The following is a 21,845-nucleotide window of genomic DNA, read 5'->3' as shown; positions in this document are numbered from 1 at the left end:
GTTAATAGCACAAACACTGATCTTGTGAAGCGTGTCACTGGGGGAGGAACTGCACCACAACGCTTGCAGGGGAAAAATGAATCACGTATCTAATGGGAATTTAAAAATGGATTCTCAGTCTATATTCCTGCAACTCCCAGTCTAACAAAACGCAAACCAGTCTGGTTTGGGGAATCACGAAAGCAGCAGATGGCTGGAGAATTTTGTCTTAAATCGGTGGACTATGACCAGTCACGCAGCAGTTTTCTGCTTTCTGCCACACCAGCACTCCCATAAATGCGCTGGAAGGAAAAGCTCGCTCCCATCTGCGCTGCCAGGCTCCCTGCTGAGCTCAGAGACACCGCCGCCAACAAGGGCAGCCTTGTACAATCCTGTTTGCCTAGGCTGAATGATTTTATATCATTTTAATTAGCTAGTAAAACACCATCAAGTCTTCCTTAAAGATGATAATCACGTATGCTCTTTGTGCCCGCAAAGCTTCATGATAATTTCGCAAGACTGAATTAGCACTGCTTACTTTCTTCTGCCGTCTGGTTAAGATGATGTTTCTTAGCCTGACTCCCTGCCCTCCCTCCCTTCCACTCTCGTCCACAGTCTTTCAACCGTGTGAAACTCCGCAGTTACAATATCACATATGGTGATACTGTCCCTTGCGCTCTGCCTCGCTGTGTTTTGGCCTTGGTTTCATACGGAAAAGAGGTTTATGTGCTCATTCTCTCGGAGAGCTCCCTTCTGCGCTGGCTGGCTGTCGGGTCAGCGCGGACACGGGAAAACAAGCAGGAGAGCAGGGAGGGGCGAGGGGTGGTGGAGGGATTTAGTGTCACCTTGGAAAACTTGGGCAGGTGAGGGAAATCCTGGGGACCTGGCAGAAGGGTCCCCTGGGCTGCAGGCACAGCCAGAGGTAACCGCAGCAAGGCTGGCTTAAGAAGTTACACTTACTGAGTGTGATGCCTGTAATTTTTGCTATAAATATATCCCTTTTTTATTTTAGGTCAAAGCCATTTACATTCACTCTGATATGTTCTCAGTACAAAACGGTTTGTTGACACCAACATTAAAGGCTAAGAGACCAGAACTAAGAGATTACTTCAAAAAACAAATAGAAGAGCTATATTCAAGCATCTCCATCTGAAACCACGGGAAGAATGTTCTGAAAAATGGACTTCATAGCAATATTAGAGTAACACTCAAAAATACAGAGCCAGAATGACACAGCTGAAATGGATAAGCATCTGAATCTTGCATTTGAGCCTTTCATTGTTCTAGGATTTCATCACTAACCATAATTTTCCTTCTTTTTTCCATCAGGTCTGATACAATTCATTTTTTACTCTATGTACACACTAGGGTACTACTACGGATTATGCTAAATTGCCACAAAACTTACAGAAATTTCAATCTATGACCAAGTAAATTATGGAAACTTATTAATAACTACAAACATTTCTAATTAAAATAGGGAAAATTTCAGGTATGTCTGTTGATATTTGATTGTATATAACCTAATACATTAGAAACTGAAATTGTGGATAATTCAATAATGTGGTCTACCTCAAACAATCAGTGATTGATGGTGAAAGTCTATTTTCCCCAATCTGGAACTTCAAGCTGGATATTGGTTTATATATAAAAGTGATAGTTTTTATATTTTCCAGGACATAAATTACATTGATTTAATTTAATCATTAATGACCTAACAAACAACCAGAATAGAAACAGGAATGAATCTCCTGCTATTTGTACTTAATAGACCTATTATTATATTACATCTAAGGGATTAACATTTCCTTGAAATTACAAGAACAGGTTAGGAAGCGGTAGGATAGAATTTCCTCTATTTCCTTTTCATCTGAACTCAGTTTAGACATGGCATGCTGGTTTTACGTTAGGGCCTCCTTCAGCACAGTACACTCACGGACATCTGAACTGCTCAAACTGAGAAGGTTGCAAAAGCATCGCTGGCTCTGTGGTGGCTTTCTGTGGGAGTTCACGTTAACCCACATGCTCCCAGTCCCTAATTTATTACTTTACATGCTGCTAATACTGCGTAGTCCAGTTGGACTAACTCCCTTTCAGAAAACAGTGCTAAGGAAATGGAGCACAAGGTCTAAGCTGCGATTCTGAATGGGGCTTAGCAAAACAAATTGGTTTGGGAGAAAGGCCAGCCTGAGATGCAGCAGTGGAGGGCATCCTTCAGCTGGCTGTGGAAGAGATAGAAATACTGCTCCAAAAGGCCCACAGGGATGGGCGAAAGGCTGTGTTAGCCAGTGCTGTTGGAAGGTGTCATGGTACGGTAAAATATTGGACGTGGTTGCAGAAAGGCCTGCTAAGAAAACATTTCTACGTTCAGATGTCTGGAAGCCTCAGTTCCCACTGTCATCACTTCCAGTGGCCTCTCTGGAATGAACAGCAAGTTGTCTGGATGAAACCTTAGATTTCACGATCAGCTGCAGCCATTAGAAAGGGGATAAGTCCCATGTGGAACAGGAACAGACTCTAGAGCTCTCTCCTGATATAAAGCACGGTACAAAACAATAAGAAAACTGTAATGTCAAGTCACTTGAATATTTGGACTGTTGGTGGCTTCCTTCTGCTAAACAGGGTCCTAAATATATATGTGTATTTTAATAGCTGCTGTTTGTTGCACCTGTGCATACTAGCATGGAGCTGTGCCTGCTAGATCTTCTTTGCTAGGACAGTGAAAGCACACTTATTTTCTCTCTTAAACTGGAATCCACTGTAGACTTTTGAAGCTAAAAGTTTAAATTTTTAATCTAAATTATCTCTTATTTTCCCTCTGAAATTCTATTGCATGCTTCAAAATGAAATAAATTGCATTAATGAGTTAGTGTTACACGAAGACTGATTTATTGCAGTGATTTCAGAACAAAATGATACAAAGGAAACCGTATCAGCTAACATAATCACTCATATAAAGAACACGGTGATTTATCAAATGTGCAAGTATTTGTCTGAATCCCTTTTTGCGCCTGATTCCTCATTTGATTCCAGTGCAATGACTCATATCAGTCCAAAGCAAGTAAGAAATGCCGTTACTGTGATCTGATGGTGTTGTACATTCATTTTTCATCAATGTACACAGCAACAGTATCCCTGGGGAATTTGTGTCTGCCGCGTCTACAGAGGATAGGAATTACTGTATAAAATCTGGCTCTTTAGGTCAAGTCACAAAGGATTTTCATCTCTGCGGAGTCTAGTTCATCTCCTTTTTGTATCGGCCAAAACAGTCATTACATACGCATGCTTCAAAGCTATGAAGAATCAGTATGATTTCCTGTTTTAATGCGACATACTTTTAAAATAAAAAAAAATAACTAGTCATCTAAAGAAGAACAGAAAAGCTATTTTCCACTGACCTTTTTCTACCACATGAATTTAATTTACTTTTCTTCTAAGATGATTTCAGTTTACTAGACTTTTCTAGATAACTAAACTCTGACTTTATATAAGTATAGAAGATCCCAATATGAGTTTATTTATGGCTTAGATGGCTGGTATTTTTAAGTATATAGTGCTGAATAATGTATCAGTATTCTTCTTTCACTATTTGATGCAAAATGTCAGATGCACTAGAGCCAAAGATATGAATGCCAAACAAATAAGAAAAAACAGACTTGGCCACACGAGGATGATGCAAAATTTGGGAGGAATTGTGTTGTCACACCAAAAGCGTGACTACTTTCAGAACTTGTGAAAAGCTGTACAAATAAACTGAAAGCTCTCTTTAATACTTTTTTGCGTAATCAGATTTTCCTCTGCAGGTCACTCTCTCTCGCCACAATCGTAGCAATGTTGTAAGAGATTAAAACTTGAAAGGAACATGTGCGTAACGCGTGAGCTAGGCACAAACATGCTTCTCTTCAAATTCCAGGAACGTTTATTTTGGATTGAGCTTTCTTGAACTGAAATACTTCTTATGGCCACCAGGGGAAAATCCCCTGGGCTGTCCAATAACCTGTTTTGTTTTTTTTTCCTCAAGATAACTAATTACAAAATTAATTTCTAATATTCATCTTATTGAAAGAGTTGAGACTCAAGCACTGTTGCATAAATGGCAACACAAGTTACCCCTCTCTGTAAAGAGCCCTGTTCTTGATGGCTTCAGGATGACGGGTTTTAACTAATCGCTGTCATCTGGGGGTTCATTCCACAATCAGCTAATGAAAAAATACAGCAAGCCCACTGAAATGAGCACAGCTCCGGTCTGCCACTGCAGGTGGGATCAGTGCTGGTCGGAGTCAGGCGCCTGTGACGGGGCTGTTACTCGGTGTCGGTTGCCTTGAGCAGCCAAGTGAGAGGAAGGAGTTTTGCACCCTCTCCCCCGAAGGCTTACGCTGCAGTCGGTGTGCTGCGGGCTGAGGTACCGTATTCTCGGAGATTTTAAAAACAGGAGGTTCTTCCTGGGCCTGGTGCTATGCCTCTGAAATCACTGGAAGACTGCGTCCAGTGCTCATACAAGAAAACCAGAATAAAATAGATTTTTCCAGGGAGAGAATATTGCTTAGTTATACATTTTGTATGTTCTTTGCTCAATATGTTGCACAGTTCTGCCACAGAAATGGTCAAAGACACACGAACGTGTGAGCAGAAACCACACCAGACAGTCTTAACCCCATGTTGGCAAGAAATACACAGCATTATTCTGTCCTGAAAAGCATATTTGCAGGTTAAAATGGTTGATGCACATCAGGTGAGAGAGAGACGGTGAGTTGTTTATTGATAAAGTACTATTTTGCAATCCTGTCATCACTGTTAGTAAGTATATATCAGCATCAGTAAAGTCCAGCGTCATTTTTGCCATGAATATGAAATTCTTGCATATAACAGAAAATAATCTGACTTAATCTTCTGGAATGAAACAAAGTAACTTAGAGGGTTTTTTTGTTTGTTTGTTTGTTTTTATTTTCCATGTGTTAAAAGCACAAACTGGTGATCTATATGTAAATAAACTGCTACAAGATGAATGTAAACTGGGAAAGAATATACTATTTTTGCATGGTAACAGATTACTTAAAGACCTCTTGATGCCTTACAGAAAATTTGGAAAAGCATTTTATTTAGAGGCAATTCTATCTGCGTACTTTTTGTATCTTTAGCTCACTTTTTCCCACTTTGTCTGTGGGAAAAAAAAAAGATATCGGAATTAGATCTTTGTTTCTTCTTGGAATTAACATTCTTCAGTACTTTGCACATTCAGTGGTTTCTATGCCACCTTTATTCCTGTTAAATGATGAAGCTGAGGCTATGCTTTTCAGAGGAGAAATCTGGATGCTTGTAGTCTGGGAGGGAAAAAGTTTTAGATCCCTGGAATTGTTCCAAAATAAAATGTTTTCTGAGGCATCTAGAGCCCCTTTAAGCCCTTCACTTCATTTCAGCTTTTTGTTATGTATTTTAGCAAAGTACAAGCAGCGAACAAATGAGGCATTTTCGTAGGTGTTGCCTATTCTATTTTCAACTGAAGGTGAAGGGGTTAAAATATAACATACATTGGTGTAAAAAAAAATCTTAACTGTAATTAAAGATTTTTCAGTTTTGGTATATTAGCATGTATATCAAAAAGTCATCTATGGAAACTTTTGTAAAGAATTAAATTATCACATTTCTCAAAACTGCTCATAAGATTTTCTCGTGGACTGATATACAATAAAAGCTCTTTTATAAAATCTGTTGTTACTCCAGCACTCTGTCCTCACAATCGGTATGAAGTCGTTCAGAATGCGTGCCTATACAAAATGTGTTGTAAAAAAAAAAATATATATATACATAAGATAACATAACGACCAAAGGAATATTGGAACCTGAGATTGGTTTTAGCAATCTTCTATGAAAAAATTGTTGCAAAGTTCTCTGAAGATGCAGCAGTCTTTCTGTAATGGTTTCATTTTTTTTTTATTTTAAATCAATAATAATATAACCAAGTGTATATGCTTGTTTAATATGAATTGACAATTGGGAATGCATAGTATTTTTTCAGACTATGTGTCTAAACCAATAAAGTTGAAAAGCGTTCAGTCTCTATTCCAGTTTTTGCGTGCACTTGCATCTCTCCCTTCACTTGGAAATCCAGCAATGCCAGAGAATTCTTTCAAATTTTTCATGTTAACGAAGCAATGAGATTCCTCTGCTCTATAAACTTAAGCTGAGACACAGGGTCTGATCAGTAAAAGGAATGTAACACACACAGTTTCAATTTCAAGATGTAGCACTAGAAAACCGAATCTGTCGGCACATTTATTAGCCAAAACCAGTGCAAGGGAGCAGCAGCACCCAGTACACCCACCCCCCGCAAAGGCCAGCGGCAGGGGAGCAGGACCAGGCAGGATTATTGACGGACAACGATGCACTTTTAATTTTGCCTCAGAAACCGGTGGCTGGTGCTCGCTTCCAGGGAAACGGCCACCACCCCCCCAGCCCGCCCGCCATCATCTTCCAGCCTCCTCGGCCCCGGCCCGCCTGAGGACCGCGGGCCCGGTGGCAGTCTGGGCCCAAGGAAAATCAACTCTCCCCCTTCCCCTCCGTCCCTACAGCCGCTCTGCCTCCCCCCAGGGAGCCATCCGTCGGCGGGTAGCCCCCACAGCGCGGCGAGAGCCCGACACCTTCCCAGCCCTGCGGCTGAGGCGGGAGGGGGAGCGGACAGCCTTCCCCTCACGGCGGGCGGCGGGAAAACCCGGCGCCCCCGCCCGCCGTGCGCCGGGGGGTGATGGCGCCGCCTAGCGGGCGGCCGTGGGTGCCGCCGCGCATGCGGGGTGGGGCGGGCTGGGCGCCGGTTTAACGGCGGGGACGAGGCGGTTCTTGAGGGGACGCTGCCCGCGGGGAGCGGGCGGTTGTCGTCCCCTGAGGGCAGCCGGAGCCCAGCCCTAATTTGTCTCCTCCCGCCTCTCTGAGGAGACGCGGTCCGAAATGGAGCCGTCCCGCTGGCAGAGCGCTGCCCAGGGCGGGAAGGCACCGCGGAAGAAACGCCGTTCGTCCCCGCTACCGGGGGCGGCCGTTCCCCCGGGCAGAGCCGGCAGGCGGGCCGGCGTCTCCCAGTCGTGTCGGCGGCTTCTCTTTGGGAGCGCGGGTCCCCGCGGGCCGGAGGCCGGCAGTAAGCGCTTTTCTTCCCGCCGGCGGCGTTCTGCGGGCCCCGCCGTGCTGGGCTGGAACGACCGCGGGGACCGGGCCGGGCCGGGAGGCCGCACCAGCGGGGAGGCGACTGGGCCAAGGGCGAAGGCGGGCGGCGGGAGGGGGCTGCGTGCTGTGCTTTGTCCAATACTGGTGTTGTCAGGGCAATTTGAGGAGCGGGTAAGGATGCCGGTCAGGTTGAGCCACCCTCCGGGGAAGGTTCTTATCAGTAGCGGTCTGATAAATCTTGTGTGGCTTCAGTGACCCCCACCCCAGCCCGTCTAGCATTGGGTTTCTCAGCCTTTGTGTCCAGCCGAGGTGGTCCTGTGTGAGCTTGGGAAGCAGCTTGTTGTTACCCATGTCCCTTATGGCATGGAGAAAGCAGGCAGCTGATCTGGAAACAGGGCTGTTTCCTCTGTTTTGGCTGTTAGTTAGTAATAAAAAGTGTTTTTCCTTTTGTGTAAGGTGTGTCGTGTGTCGTCCCCCCCCCCCCCATCTAATAATTTCCTTCAGCAATGGCAAGAAAAACCCTTGCCCGCCTTTGACAGGATAGTTTGAAAAATAGCATAAAGTTGTGCCTCGAAGGGAACAGCCTCATTGTTGAATGCGGTTTAGCAGATCTCAGAGTTAAGAATTGGAGACCTTAAATAAAAAAAACGCCGTCTGAGGAAAAGGTATGGGATTCAAGTAAAGGCTGACATTAATAGTGTGGCTTGCTAAAGTAAATGGGGAAGACCAGTGTGGGATGTCTTGGTCCCACACTGATCTTGGTAACTTAAAGGTAAGACTTTACTGTTACAGGGTACGATGAACATTAGCTTCTGTCTTGATCCTGCTCTGCTGACTTGTGCTCTTGTAGGTGTTTAGTACTCTTGCATACACAACTGGGTGCAACTAGCAGCCCTGAGGACTGTTTGCTTTTCCTACTTATATATGCTTGGAAGAAAGAGGGAAAGGGATGAGTCCTGCTCATACACTGTCCAGTCCTGAACTCCCAGGGAGTTTCAGCTAAAGGGCTCTCTGCAGTCCTGAGGAAATGTGGTACTTCAGACCCATTTCTTGGCATAGGGATGGATGCTCTTTTAACTTGCTGTCATAAAAGCGTAACTCAAGAAAGTTTGGCTGTTTCTAGCTCCTGGCCACTGAAAATAAAACAAAGCTAAACAACTTATAAAATTGGTTTTAGAGTAAGAAAATACATCCCTGAAATTTTCAGGTTCCTAAGTAATTGTGTCATCATAGCCTTTGGGATTACATACAGTGAGGACCAGTTTATATAGAAATTCCTATGATACTCCTCATAAACTCCATTTAAAACTGATTTAGACTCAAACTGCTTTGAACCTACCTAAAGGTCACTTCCAAGGTATTTTCTTTTTCCTTTTAATCAGCAGGTTTCTGAAACACCTGAAGTAGTTCTTGAAGTCTGCTCTTTTTTTTGTCTTGCTGATATACTGCTTGAAAAAAAGCTTGGGTAAAAATAATAAAGCAAATTCAGACTTTACACTGTTTGTGGTAGTAGGGTCAAAAATTGTTGTGGGCATTGAAGAGGGGAAACAGCTAAAGGTGCCCTATTAGAAATAATCATCTAAATTCTAATATTAAAACTAAAACTACTGAACTACTTATTCTTCTCTAGGCCTGAAGAGAAAGTCCAGTGTGAAAACCCTACCAAAAATTAAAGAACATTCTGAAGTCACTGAAGTGAGCTATTCATGTAGCCGAAGGTCTGTTAGAACTCATTCAAATACACCGTTATTAACACTAGCTAATCATTAATATTGTTTTGCCTGCATGAGATGTCTTTTGGAGATATGCAGTCTGAATTACCACCTGCATGATCAGGTGATTATTATCAGACTGCATTATCAGTAAACTGATGCTTGTCAGACTGTTGGCACCTCATGAAGACATTTTGTAGTTTTTGTCCCCTTCCTCTAGAACAGTGTAGCTCTGTGTATTGAGCTCAGCTCTGTTCTTCAACTGCAGCAATCAAGTGAATGTCAAAGAAACAACAGACTTTGGAAAAAAAGAGAAAATAGAAGAAAGCACTGTGCTGCTGAAGGTGAGAATGCTGTCTTGCTCTTTATCCTCCATAAATTACTAGTAGATAAAGAAATGTGACATATTAAATTCTTTTTCTAATCAAGTAGAATTTGCTGTGAGTTATGTTTATGTGTGTGTGATCATTTTTGAGACTGAACTTGGTCCTGTATTTTGGTGACATTTTCCTGTGTCTTTGGCCAGAATAAAAGCTGTTGGAGCTATTGGTAGCATGGGAAAACATCAATACTAATTATCCTTAATGAGGAAAGGTCATAGCAGTTGTGTTGTGTGGAAGATATCTCATTAGAGTGTGATTCCAGAGAATTGCGCACTTCTAGTTCAGACACAGACCTTTGGCAAGTCACTGTTGCGCTCTTCCTCATGTTAGTAAAACTGGAACAAAGTATTTTGAGATGACTGAGCAGAAGTGTTACAGGACAGTTAATACTGCAGTAGTGAGAAAATAGTTCAACAGGTGTGTTTGAACTGAAATCTGCTATAGCAAAGGACTCCAGTGATATTGGTGTAAAACTATTTTTCTTTAAAATGTTAGCGCTTATTTAGAGTCCAGCAATTATTTACGTTTCCTGCAAATGCTTAGTTTCATAGAATACATTATGTACACAACATAATTGTTTGTATTTATAGAAATTGTCTAGGATTCTGAAAGTGAGCAGCATGAATTGGGCCCCTCTATTAAAAAAAAAAAAAAAAAGGAAAAAACCCAAGGAAATTCATTACTCTGCTGCTATCTTATGCATAACTTCAGTTGATGTCAGTAGCCTTCATTGGAAGTCTCATCCAGCAAAGATTGTAGGATCAAATGATTGGGTATTCATTATGAATTTTAGAACTATAAGTCAGATCGCAGATTTGTTAATGATGCATGAGACACCCTGGTACAAATTACACTGTGAATAGCAAGTTTAAGTGGTAGAGTACCAGACAGTAAGTTTCTGAGCATCTACTAATGTAGGAATACATTTAATTGCATTTCTTTGTCTACATCCAGTTTTCTCAGGTTGTTTGTATTGGTCATTTGATTTTAGGAATCCCTGATAATCAACTCTGAAAGTAAAGAAAGTTTGAAAAATGCTGAAGTGACTTCAAGTGAGTATGATGGCAATACATTATATTATTAAATATATTTTTGTATCTGTATAAAACTAAATGTAAAATTAATTACATAATTTTAATTGTATTTCTATAAAAGCACTGGTGTGCTGTTCTTGTACTTGTTCTGACCACGTGACATTAGAAAGTACAGGTTTTGAGACCACTGGCTAGACTTCTGCCTCTTATTCCAGCATGTGGCTAGGTTCACATGAATTGATTGTCAGCAGCACAAACAGGATAGGAGACCTACAAGACCTGAGACAGTCTTGAGTCCAGCCTGTTGAAAACCACATGAACTTGGTTTTATCATTGACAGAACTAGTTGCTGATGTGAGTTCTTCAGTTTACTCAAATCTGCATTTTTAAATGCTTGTGCCTAAACAGTTTGTCCTTCTGAAAACAAACCTGACTAACAATTACCTTATCAAAGGCTAAATACTTCAGGTATTTCTAGTGAGCCTTGGGCATGGAAGGTGTCTTCTGTTAGCTTATAGTAGTGTAAATGGGCCTTCAGGATGCCCTTTGTTTATTTGTTTCTTTAATTGTATTATGAAGTGGTATAAGATACCGACTTGACAATATTTAGCTCATCACAGGAATGAGACTTAGATAAGGAAATCCTGATGCTTTGTACAAGATGATACTTTATTTTGGTAGCTGCCTTTTTTGTCTCTTTCTCTAGGTACAGGAATGACTCTTCCCACAGGTGTTTCAACCTTTCTCCTAGAGTGTTTAGATGTAGATTCAACTGCAGATTATAACGCAGGTACTAGTGACAGCCTGAACAGTTGCCCATCCCCTGAAACATTCAGAGATGATGGCTCAGGTGAGACTTCTGGGTTTTTTTGAGCTTTATTTGATGTAGAAAATGTGGGCGGACTATCTATAATAGAAAGACTAGTGGCCTCTCTTGGTGTGACTCACCGGGTCAGATCTTTGCTATAAGCCAACCTGTGCTTAACATGGGATCTGTATATCTGGTCCTGCAATCCACTGTGAATCAGGTCCTGGTGTAATTTGAATCATACTGTAAATTTAAAGTATTCCCTGTTGACACAAGCTGTTTATTGGGGATGACCAACAAACCTGTTTTGAGCCAAATTCCTCCCAAACTTTTCTGCAGCTGTTTGAGCCGAGACAATGCTTTCACTTTGCTTTAAAGTTCCTGTCTTGCAAATGTGATTGCTTTCAGTTCAGTCACAAATTTAATAACTCAATGAATTTCATCGCCAGAAGCTTGCATTTACATCTTTTTTGTCCAGAAAGAAGTAATTTTTACTCTGAGGACTCTGGCAAGTACAAGAACTCTACTCTCCTGGACTCCAGCAAAGCAGTGACCATAGATAAGATGCCGCAGATCTCAAATCTTTCAGCAATATTAGGTAAGTCTTTTCTACAATGCTTCAGAACATATGCATAAAGAAATTTAACTCTAGTGCAAGGAACCTGTATAAAGTATGTAATGATGGCATGCCTGCATGACAGGGAACAGCTCCCTGTTAGTGGTCTGTGTTTGCTTCTAATGTCTTGCTTTATACTTTAGTGTGCACTAAAATATTGTCTGGTCTGCTTAGCTTCTAAAGTTTAGCTTTTATGTTTTTTAGAACCTGTGTGGGAGGATTTTCGAGACCAAAACACTAGAAGGTAATCTGCAAATCAGACTCTTTGATGCATCTAAATGTTCAGGTTTTTCTTTTGAATGATATTTAAAAGAAAGGCTAGTATGAATAAGCCTCTGATCCTGCAAACACTTCTGTTGAGTTTCAGCTACCTGCGTCCTCACTAACTTTGAAATTGGTGCATTAAGTCTTTTAAGAGTTTGCCTTACAGACTTTTGTTTTGGTCTTGCAGCTGTAGGGAAATGAATGTAAGAAAACTCAGTGAAGGATTTTGTGGAAGAGGAAGGTGATGTTTATTTACAAAATCCCTAAATAAGTTGCTGTTATCCAATTGCACTTAACTCTGTTGGATTTCATTCAGTCACAGGCAGCAGGATATGTGTGCCCAGGCAGTCTGGCCAGGATTGCCTCTGCAGTACAGAGTATGAAGGGTACCTGCGGTCAAGTCTCTGGCGTTCTGTGCTTGCCCGGGACAAAATTAGGTTTTGAGCAGATATTTTATGTTCTTTAGGAATCATCAGCTTACATGGGGCACTCTTTTGCTTCAGAATCTTGCTGACTTCAGTCTTCATAAATCTTGGGCCAGCTTGCTGCCCATTGTCAGTTTTTTCTTATTTGGAATACATGTCTAGGAGGAAGCAGAATGGTGTATGTGATATGCTGTGACCCTATTGTCACCCTCCTGTTGTTAGCAAGAAAATGTGACATCCTAACAAGTCATCTGTGGTGTGGTTTTATCACAGTGAAGGGTCTTCTATAGTTGGCCTTGTCCTAGTGCTGCCTTCAGGTCCTGACATAAAAATCTGAGTAACATGAGTGTTTTTCTAGGAACAGTATAATTTCTTTTAACCCTTTTGCTGCTGTTTAATCTTACATGCAGACATTTCCATTCATAACTCATTTATACCAATCCTACAGTGTTACAGGTCTCTACACAATTCAATCTCAGTTTTCTTGTGAACCTAATTTTCTGCTGCATACTCCTTAAATATGTTCTGTCCTGGTATGCTTCAATGCTGAGTACTTTACTGTAGTGAATGTCTTCTGTGGGTCTGAAATTGCAAGTATCTTCAGAATAAGCTGTGTGACTTGATGAACTATTAAATAACTGTAAAGTGTGATGAAGTAACTCAGTAACAATATTTTTAAAAATAAACTTTATCCCTTTTCACTCAGTCTATATTTTCCTATGATTTCCTTATACATTGGGTTTTTTGAATGTTACCATTTATTCAGAATAGTTGTTCACTTTTTTTTTCTTCCTCTCCTAGAAAGAGACCATCAAATTCCAATTACAGTTCTTCAGCATTAAGTGTTTCAACTACTCTGGCAGGTAAAATATGACATGAAGCAGTTGTACTAGCTGTGAGACAACAGAATATCCTACCCAAACTTAAATGATGGCAGAATATCAGAACCAGTCTTCCACTGGGTCATTTGTCCTCCTGGCACAGGCTAAGCTCAATTGTGTCTAGAAAGGAAAGTGTGAATTTAAAATCTTCCCTGTAAATAAGACTTGGTTCTAATTAACATGTTAGGAGAAGGAAAAAAACAAAACAAAGCAAAAAAAAAACAAACACCAAACCAAAAAACCCAAACCCTGCATTTTTCTGTTTCATCACCTGTGATGCTCAATGAAAGTGAGCATTTCTTATTTAACTTATCCAGGAACAAAACTGTTTGTGTCATGCTCCTTACTTGAACTTATTTCACAGCAGCTTCACAAATGCTATTTAGGAGTCCCTCATGTAACTACAGTTCTGAACTGTGACTGATGCAATTCTGGCTGTGGCCCAGGTACCACATAATGTTCCCCTGCTTAATTTGGACTGTAGTAGCAGCAGAAGTTGCCAGTGGCAAAGGCTGCTGTGATTATGCAGTTCCTCTGCTCTCACAGTATGTGTGTCTAGCAGTAAACAGCCAGGTGGACATTAGATTAATAAGCAACCTTGTTTCCTCAAGGAAAGGGAGAGGAGTAAAGCAGCCCTGTTGGTGGGGAGAGGGAGATGAGGATTTTATTGAAGGCAGGAAGTCTGTTTACATGGGTGGCTTTGGAATGATCCCTCTTTGAAAACCATCCTGTGAGACATAGGTTTGGAGACTAGCCGTGGTCTTTGTCTCAAAGTTAATTAATTTGTTGGAAATTTATCACAGGAAAAAAAGTCTGTAAAATTACAGCTGGAAGAGAGAGAACTCCAGACCTAAAAACTGGTATGCGCTGTTCTTCACCGTTAGGACCGGAAAGAAAGGTGAAAGATCCTTAATAAATCAGCCAGGTTGTAACACAGGTGACTTGCTCCCTTGCTCCTTCCTTGTATAGGTGGAAGACTCCACCTCAAAGCATAGTAGTTCCCTTGAAAGGGCTGCCTGCGGGCAATGGCAGGGAGCCAGTAGCTTGCCTCTGCCTCTGGATAGCAGTAATAGTCATGGATACCCCCGAAGCTTACTGTTTTTCAGACTGACTGTATCAGTGGTACCAAACCAGTTGTGTAGAGCTTGAGTATGACTGTGGGAGTCTCTTTGTTAGTGCTTACCAGACTATAGAGATTCACTTTATAACACAAAATGTAATTGTTTCACCCTTTAGCCTGACAATCAAACTGCTAAACCCAAAATGCTGAAGTGTAAGAAAAAAGAAAAAAATTCTAATGCATTAGAAGAAGGTACATCATCATCATTCAGTCGGCTTGATGCCCCAGGAAACACTGCAGCCAAATCAGTGGGGTTGTTGACAGCAGAAGTACTGCAATCCAAACAGACAGATGCTGTGGTGGTAAGTATTGCCATTGTGCCTTGCTAATTAGCAAAGGCATAAAATTGAAGTAAGAGTTTTGAATCATGACAGAAGTTTTAATTAAATATGAGAAGTGGTAGGAAGTGCTTTATCCCCTAGTTGTGAAGGGGACCTGAAATGTGTGTGTTCTGTGCTGCAGTAAACTGATTCTTTGTCTTGGAGACTGTAAGACCAAAAAACAGTGGATGACAGGAATTCAGTACTTAAACCCGAAAAACTACTAGCAATTCTAAATAGAGTTCTTATAAATAGTACTGTGTACTAGGGGAATACTGTAGGACTAACAAGAAACAGCAAAGAATTTGAAACTGATACTGAATTCTTCTCTAGTTTTGTTTGCAAATGAGTTCCACCATGCTGATCATAGAGGAAAAGAAAGCCCTAAAAAATCTTGGTTATTCTCAGCCTGCAGAGCTAGATTTTGTCTAAAACCAAATAAATCATTCTTCATGGCACAGTCCAATTCTGGCTATCCTCAGGCTACAATACAAATTGCACAACAAACTACTTGTTAAATTCTATTAGCTAGACAGTTAAACTACAACAAAAAACCTAGGTATCTGTTTTCTATTTTTTACAACATCTTCTAATGTAAAAACAGCACCTAGTAGCCTTACTTGTGTTACCCCTTCGATACAAATAAACTTGATATTTAAATGCCAGTTTGATTTCTTTATCAGTAAAGGCAGTACAGTACTACCACTTCTCTCTGGAGGAATAGAAGTGATGTCTGTTGATTTCATGCCATAGCTCCCAACTGAATTGGCAAACTGTAAAATTTTTGAGAAAAAGGGAAACTGTTACAGTAGAAAGACTGCTTAATTTTGCACCACATTATTTCGCAGGAAAACATACTGGGCTTTCCTAGTGTTGTTACAAGCATACTTGAGTTTATGGATACTAGATTAATAGAAAACATCAGGGTCTTGTTGGAGGCTGGAGACAGGAATCACTGGAGTCCTAAATCATATTTTTGAAGCAATAGAACATCTTCTGTGTGAGCCAACAGGAGTTGGCCAATTTGAATTGTTATCTATTACTTAATTGGGCGGTTATGCTGTATGTTTTGTATTTTGACGGAGCTGTAGCTTAGCTTGTCACCAGTGTGCAAAGCCTCACCTGGGGAAGACCTATTCCTGAACACGAGAGGTCTGTATGTAAATTCAGAAGAAATTGTTCCTGCATCTCTGAGCTCAGAAAAAGAAAGTATTCCTCTAAGTCCAGAAGAAAATAATATTTTTAATGTTCTAATTTTATTGCACTCTTTAAATCCAGTTTTGGCATGCTAGTATGTAATGTACTATATATCTAAACCTAACAGTATTACAAACAGCTGAAGAGAATGTTTAAGCTTTGCAGCTTTCTATCACCCTTTCCGATAGCATATTAAGTGTACACAAGTAGTCTTAAATGTTTTCTAATGCCATCCCTTGAAATCTGCATGTCATGTCTAATTTCCCTAGAAGAAAGATAGAAGAATATTTCTTCAATGGAAATAGTTGTATGAATAAAATATCATTAATCTTTTCAGCCTCTGTGTAGCAGGCAAGAAATCTGCTCCATTGTCAGAACTTCACCATGCCAGAGGCACTCCAGGCTTCACCAAATTCCAGTTAACACAGAAGCGTTCTGGCTTCCCAAAGGAGTGCCTGAAGGTAATAAAATACAGAATTGGTTCACTGTGCAGATGGTAACTGGCTATTTGAGTGTTTAAAGGTTTGTTTTTGTTTGTGTTTTTTTTTTTTTTAAAGTCTGGCTATTTGGAAAAATCACAAGGCTAAAGAGTAAAAGACGCTGAAAACTTCAAATTTCTGACTTAACAGTGTTCTTGTGCAACGGTACTTCGCTAACAAAGTACACTAATGTTGTCTCCTCCAAGGGTCTTTATCATAGGAATTAATACGATTTAGCCATTTCATAGGCTGGATCATTAAGGCCAGAAGGTGCTAAGGGGTAACTCTGGGAATATCTGCACCCCTTCCAGTTGCTTCTAAACACAACTTTGAGCTTCACTCATACTGCTTGTGCGGAGGCTCCCTAGAAGAGATAGCAGCTTGTTTAGTAAATTATTATTCTGTGCCTTATTTCTACGGTGAATATGTCTGACTTCAACTTTCAGCCATTGGCGTGTTTTATATTTGCTCAGCTAAACTGAGCTCTTTGGGATCCAGTATTTTTCCCCCCTGAAAGTAGTTCAAGTAGTAATAGGGTATGTTTTTCTTTAAAGATTTTCAGTTTCTCTCTAAAGGTTTCTGCTTTTTTCCTCCTGAGACTCTTAACATAGGGGAAGCTCCTTTCCTCACTTCCTAGACTTTTGTTAAACAAAAATGAGAACTCTGTACAAATCTCATCGCTCCTGTACAGGTAGAATCTCCTCCCTTTCTGATCTCTCTTGAAGTTTCTTAGTCTGCCACTGGATGGCATGTGTCTTCCTAAATTTGAAGTAGTTCTTTATAGACAATGTCTGCAAGTTTTCTGCAAGTTACATTTGTCATTTATGCTGCATTAATTTAATACAGAGATACTGCATAAGCATAATAGCTTTCAAAAATACTGAATATACACAAATTTTTAATGGAATTGCAGTCTCTTGGGTCCAAATACTCTCCTACTTTATTACAGATTGAGTTACATACAGTATCTAGAATGCAGGAAAGTGTTTTTATGTGTGTGTATGTGTTAATGGCAATCATTTGATGCTTCTGTACATATCAAAGAACAAGGATGTTAAGTCATGTGCCCAAGAGAGTTGTGGTAATACAGAACATAGGTTGTACTTGGTAGGGAAGTAGATCTCAGAAATCAGCAAGTGTTGTCAGAACAAAAGTTTGGTTTTGTTACTGCTCTTCTAGAGGAGCCTGGGGATCAGGAATTAGACTGCCTAAAGGTGGTGGTGGTGTTTTTCGATGCTGGATGTTTTCATCTCTGCTCAAGGAGTCTCTCAGATGATGCTCTTTTTTACTAGGAATGTACATACTCAAAACTATTGTTCTCTTCTCACTGTTGATATACAAGATTGATTCCTCCAAACAAATGATGACATAGGTATCTATTGAACACCTAAACAGCTCGTCAGATCAATGAGCTTTCTCTTACACTTGAGAATGTGCCACTTTACTGATAGTGTTTAACTTACCACTTTTTTCCCCAGATATTATTACGAGTACCAAAAATTGGATCTACTGTAAACACAGATGAGACCTCTGGGTTTCAGCAAGAGTCAACAGAAGAAATAACTGTCTTGCTACTGTGGCAGGGAGGTGAAACAGAACTACTAACCAGTAATTAATGGCTGTAATTTTTTGGCACATAAATTATTTGAAATTTAGTGTAATGCTTTGCAGTAAGCTTGTAAGTAGTTTACTCCAGTACTTAATATTAAATTGTTTTGTACAAGCAACTAGATCTTATTCTGGGCATTGTTCTGGAAGGATTCCATAAAGATGATTCTTAGTTCGTTTAGGTTTTAAAAAAGTGTGACTCAAGAACAGCAGACCAAATTGCATTAATGGAATTATTTCTGGTTCTCGCTCTGCTAAGATTTCTAGATTTTTCTAGTAGCATTAGCATCTAAAGATGTGACCTCTACTTGAGTTAAGAAGTGTTAACACTGTTTATAAAGGTAACTGCATCCTGGAAATGGGTATGTAAAGCATTCACGTACTCTCAGGGACTCAGAAGTCAGTAATACGCTGCCATTAAACTCCCTGAATGCTTAGGTCTGCAGAACTTTGGAGGTACAGGACTCTGTGGGTTCTGCTGTAACCTGATTTCTAAACATGAATATAGATCATCTTCACCCTACCATCACTGCAAGCTAACTTTTTCTGGTCAGCACTGTCACCATTCTTGGCACATCCACTGCCCAACCACTGTCATCTCGGAGTCCTTCCCATTTCATCTCAGTTATTTTGGGATATCACCTATCTCTGTGGTTGTTTCTTCTAGTGGCTTCAGACTTGTGCAGAGGAAGTAGGTGCCTTACATGAATACAAGGGTGGAAAAAAAACTTTTATAGCTGAACTGTCTCAAGACCTGGATATTGGCATTCTGGATCTTGAGGTTACTGCTCACACTATGTGGCACATGAGTTAGATTCCCAGTGCTTCCAGTTCAATCCACTTGTGGATTGTTAATCCATAAGTGTCGTTCTTTGGCAGTGTGCTGAATGCCTCAGAACACTGACAAGAGCACAGTTTTTCTCTACTTGAATTCACTGCAAGGTAAAGTAGTTTGGATCCTTAAAGCATTCTCACTACAACACTCATTACTCAGACTCTTCTGTAGACATAAAGGAAGTTTTTCAATGTTTTGAACCGATAGTGTGGCTTTCCAATCCTCTTGAAGTCTGAGTTTGTTTCTCAGTATTATCACCCAGAACATTCACGCCCTGGAAGGGAGTTCTGTATTTCGCAAAAGAGCATGTCAGGAAGACTTATGAAGCCCACAACTTCAATTAGTTTGACTACCTTTGAAAATACCTCAGAAAGTTCAGACCCTGAGCCTTTTCCCATTGCTCTGGGGTAGAAGGAAGTGCAAATAAATGCTGCTAGATTAGTCTATGAACAAGTATTGTATAAACATACTATATGGCTCAAGGTTAAAAATTATGCCATTAAGTTGTTTTTCCTTTAAGCATTAGGAGAATGAGTTCTGCCAAAAACTCCTTGGAGTCCTCTCGGGTATGCTTCTAATTATCAATATCCTTGTTCTTGCAAATACTAAGCCACTGGTAATTATGCAAGAATCTAGAGCCCCTAGGAGACAGAGGTGAGCTCCTTGATGTAGCTTTAAGCAAAATTGAAAGTTATCTATGTAGTCAGTTGTGATTATCATGATTGTTCAAGTAAAGGATGGTCCAGAATGAGAGGTGTTTATCGTAAGGCTATTCTAGGAGTCCTAGGAAAAAAACACTTATTTTGCCCCAAACCATTTTGTAGTTTCTATACAAGAAACAGGCTAATACTGGCAAACTAACTGGAGAGTACAGGAGGAGAAAATACAGCGTATAACTGTGGAGTTGGCTGTAGCAGCCTGAATATTGCCGAGTTCTGCTTTTGTTTTTCTTGATGTGATGAGGCTATACAGGAGGACAGAAATACCACGAACCACAATCTCTCTTGTCCTTCAGTTACGAAAGCGCTGCTTCTTATTTTCATCTTTTGTCTGACTCTTAGAGAAAGTGTAATTAATTACGAGGCTAGCTCTCTGCCCCAGGGAAGGAAATTTTACTCATTTTGAGGCCGCAACAATATCTACTCTTGTTCTGCTTTTCTCAAAGGGAAGGCATTTTCCCCTGTTTTGGTTTTAAACTGAAGAATGACTGCATAAAATTTCATTCAAAGTGGAAACTGGCTCTTCCATATTAGTGGATAAAGGTTATGGGTCACAGCCAGTTAACGGGTAGTACAGAAGAGCTTATTTGTGCAGTGATTTGGGAGAGAAATCTGTTCAGTGTCAGTAGGGCTGCTCTGTCACATCCTAGACATGATGAAGTCTTAATGGCTTGAATGGAATCGCTTACAGTGAGTCAGTCCATGCAAGAACTGCGATAATACTTTATCGCTAGGAATTGTGCATAACAGATGCGTGTTTAGTAAATGTATACATGAATCTGTTAGAGGTTTTTCATTTACACTGTTTGGTTATTTGTGTTATCTGAAGTGTGGTTCTAGGAGACTTTGACTTAAAGTGCTCGGAGATGATGGAAGATGTTTGCTTCTTGCACTGGAGTGCTATAGGGGTAGGTGTACTAAGAGCTTACATGCAAGTAGTTCTGTTTTGATTTATAATCTCTAAACACAGAAAGCAGAGGTTTGGGGCCCAAGGCAATGCGTACTGAATGGACACACAAGTTGAAATTCATGTTCTTTGTGTAGGTATGAAGATTTGCCTACAGGGAGGTTTTTACAGGAAAATGGATGATTAATTTATCCCCTTTTCTCTTACTGTCCATCCTCTGCTCCCTCGATTTAAGGTATGTCAATCAAGCCTATCGGCATCACTTGCTGTTAATTTAGGAGTTTTGGAACAGGTTACTATTTGCTTTTAAAGGGACTCCATCAGGTTGAATTGCAATGCACTTGAGATTAGCTGAATCTTCATTGCCTTAAATTGTGAAACTATGGAAAGCCAAGTTGTATGTCCTGGACAAAATTCTATTATTTCATAGTGTTCCCTGCGGACTTTTTGTATTTGAGACTGTATTTATATGCCCATCTTGAAGCTAGGAGGCTTTCACATGGTGAAAGGATGTAAGGGTCTGTCATCTGTAAATCTGGCAGGCAGGCATATCTATCTTCCCTACAGAACAAGGGGAAAAAGATGCATTTAAACATCAATTCCTATTTTCTGTTAGAATTATCTTCAACTTATAGTAGATGAAGAACAAAGTTCCTACAGATGGTTGTGAGGAATCGTATAGATATGTTACACATGTACTAAATTACGCCTTTTAAAAGTAATCTGCTTAATTTAATCTTACATCATACACTGTTTTAGTTTAATTCCAGTTTCTAGGGAAAGCAGATGAGTCAGTTTTGTCAGTCCTTAATTAAACTTCCTAGTAGTGTTGTATCTGAACAGTGAGCCACTGAAAGAGACTGTTAACTGTAACCAGTGTTTCCATTTCATTTAAACATTTACTAATAAAGAGTTTTGCAAAAATCCACCGATCCTTTTGATTTTACGAAGCCTATCACACTTTTTGCTTATATACTTGTTCTGGATTCACCTGCTGGGTATTGTGTCCTAAATACTACTTTGTAGACGGATGTTTTATTTGTAGTGATGGCTTCCTCTGCTTGCAAATGCGGGTGGTCCACCTTCCCTGTAGGTTTTGAATCGAGTGCATCTGAGCTGTGCTATTTCTGTTACTGCTCTGGGAGAATCACTTCAGGTACAGGGAAGGAAGGGGCAGGAGCTGGATTTTTCTAGGTTTAGGGGTAGAAGAAGTCATCGCCCGTCTCTGCTGTACCCCTGCACGCAGAGCCCCTAAAGCGCTGGGGGTACAGCAACAAGAAAGACTCGACGCGTGGCTCGTGACCCTCTTTTTGCCTTTCTGCTGCTTTTCTCTGAGCTTCTCTCGGAAGAAGGCAATAAACCCGCGGCGTGGTGTCACCCCCCCACACCTCTCCCTGTCCAGCCTC

At 40.5% G+C, this 21,845-nt stretch overlaps 2 protein-coding genes across 8 annotated transcripts in view; both read left to right on the top strand.

Moving 5' to 3' along the window:
- The window catches only part of ACSL6 (acyl-CoA synthetase long chain family member 6), a 60,428-nt gene extending 54,396 nt beyond the window's left edge, over positions 1-6,032 (top strand). For all 6 annotated transcript variants that reach the window (XM_069772792.1, XM_069772794.1, XM_069772793.1 and 3 more), the window contains exon 21: positions 992-6,032. In XM_069772792.1, the coding sequence (XP_069628893.1) occupies positions 992-1,132 (141 nt within the window). In that variant the 3' untranslated portion in view covers positions 1,133-6,032. The remainder of the gene's footprint in view (positions 1-991) is intronic.
- A 745-nt stretch (positions 6,033-6,777) lies between these two features.
- On the top strand, positions 6,778-21,367 carry MEIKIN (meiotic kinetochore factor). 2 transcript variants are annotated; one of them, XM_069773131.1, is made up of 12 exons: positions 6,778-7,105; positions 8,762-8,849; positions 9,112-9,187; positions 10,218-10,278; positions 10,967-11,110; positions 11,547-11,666; positions 11,889-11,928; positions 13,175-13,236; positions 14,058-14,152; positions 14,491-14,676; positions 16,229-16,352; positions 17,849-21,367. In XM_069773131.1, the coding sequence occupies exons 1-12, from the start codon at positions 6,922-6,924 to the stop codon at positions 17,893-17,895; spliced, it is 1,227 nt and encodes a 408-aa protein (XP_069629232.1). In that variant the 5' UTR covers positions 6,778-6,921; the 3' UTR covers positions 17,896-21,367. The 2 variants fall into 2 exon arrangements, with proteins under 2 accessions (XP_069629232.1, XP_069629231.1); XM_069773130.1 differs by having other exon boundaries at positions 16,229-21,367.
- The last annotated feature ends 478 nt before the right edge of the window (positions 21,368-21,845 follow it).

Source organism: Haliaeetus albicilla, chromosome 27 (genome assembly GCF_947461875.1).
Source record: "Haliaeetus albicilla chromosome 27, bHalAlb1.1, whole genome shotgun sequence".
Classification (NCBI taxonomy): Eukaryota; Metazoa; Chordata; class Aves; order Accipitriformes; family Accipitridae; genus Haliaeetus; species Haliaeetus albicilla.
Note: the sequence above shows the minus strand (reverse complement) of the source record. Positions and strands in the feature narration are given on the sequence as shown.

Bases quoted from the DNA above. Each gene is read 5' to 3' on its own strand.
- MEIKIN (XM_069773130.1), top strand. From the start codon at position 6,922: ATGGAGCCGTCCCGCTGGCAGAGCGCTGCCCAGGGCGGGAAGGCACCG. The intron at 10,279-10,966 runs GTGAGTATGATG...CTCTTTCTCTAG, and splicing joins AAATGCTGAAGTGACTTCAA to GTACAGGAATGACTCTTCCC. The intron at 11,111-11,546 runs GTGAGACTTCTG...TTTTTTGTCCAG, and splicing joins ATTCAGAGATGATGGCTCAG to AAAGAAGTAATTTTTACTCT.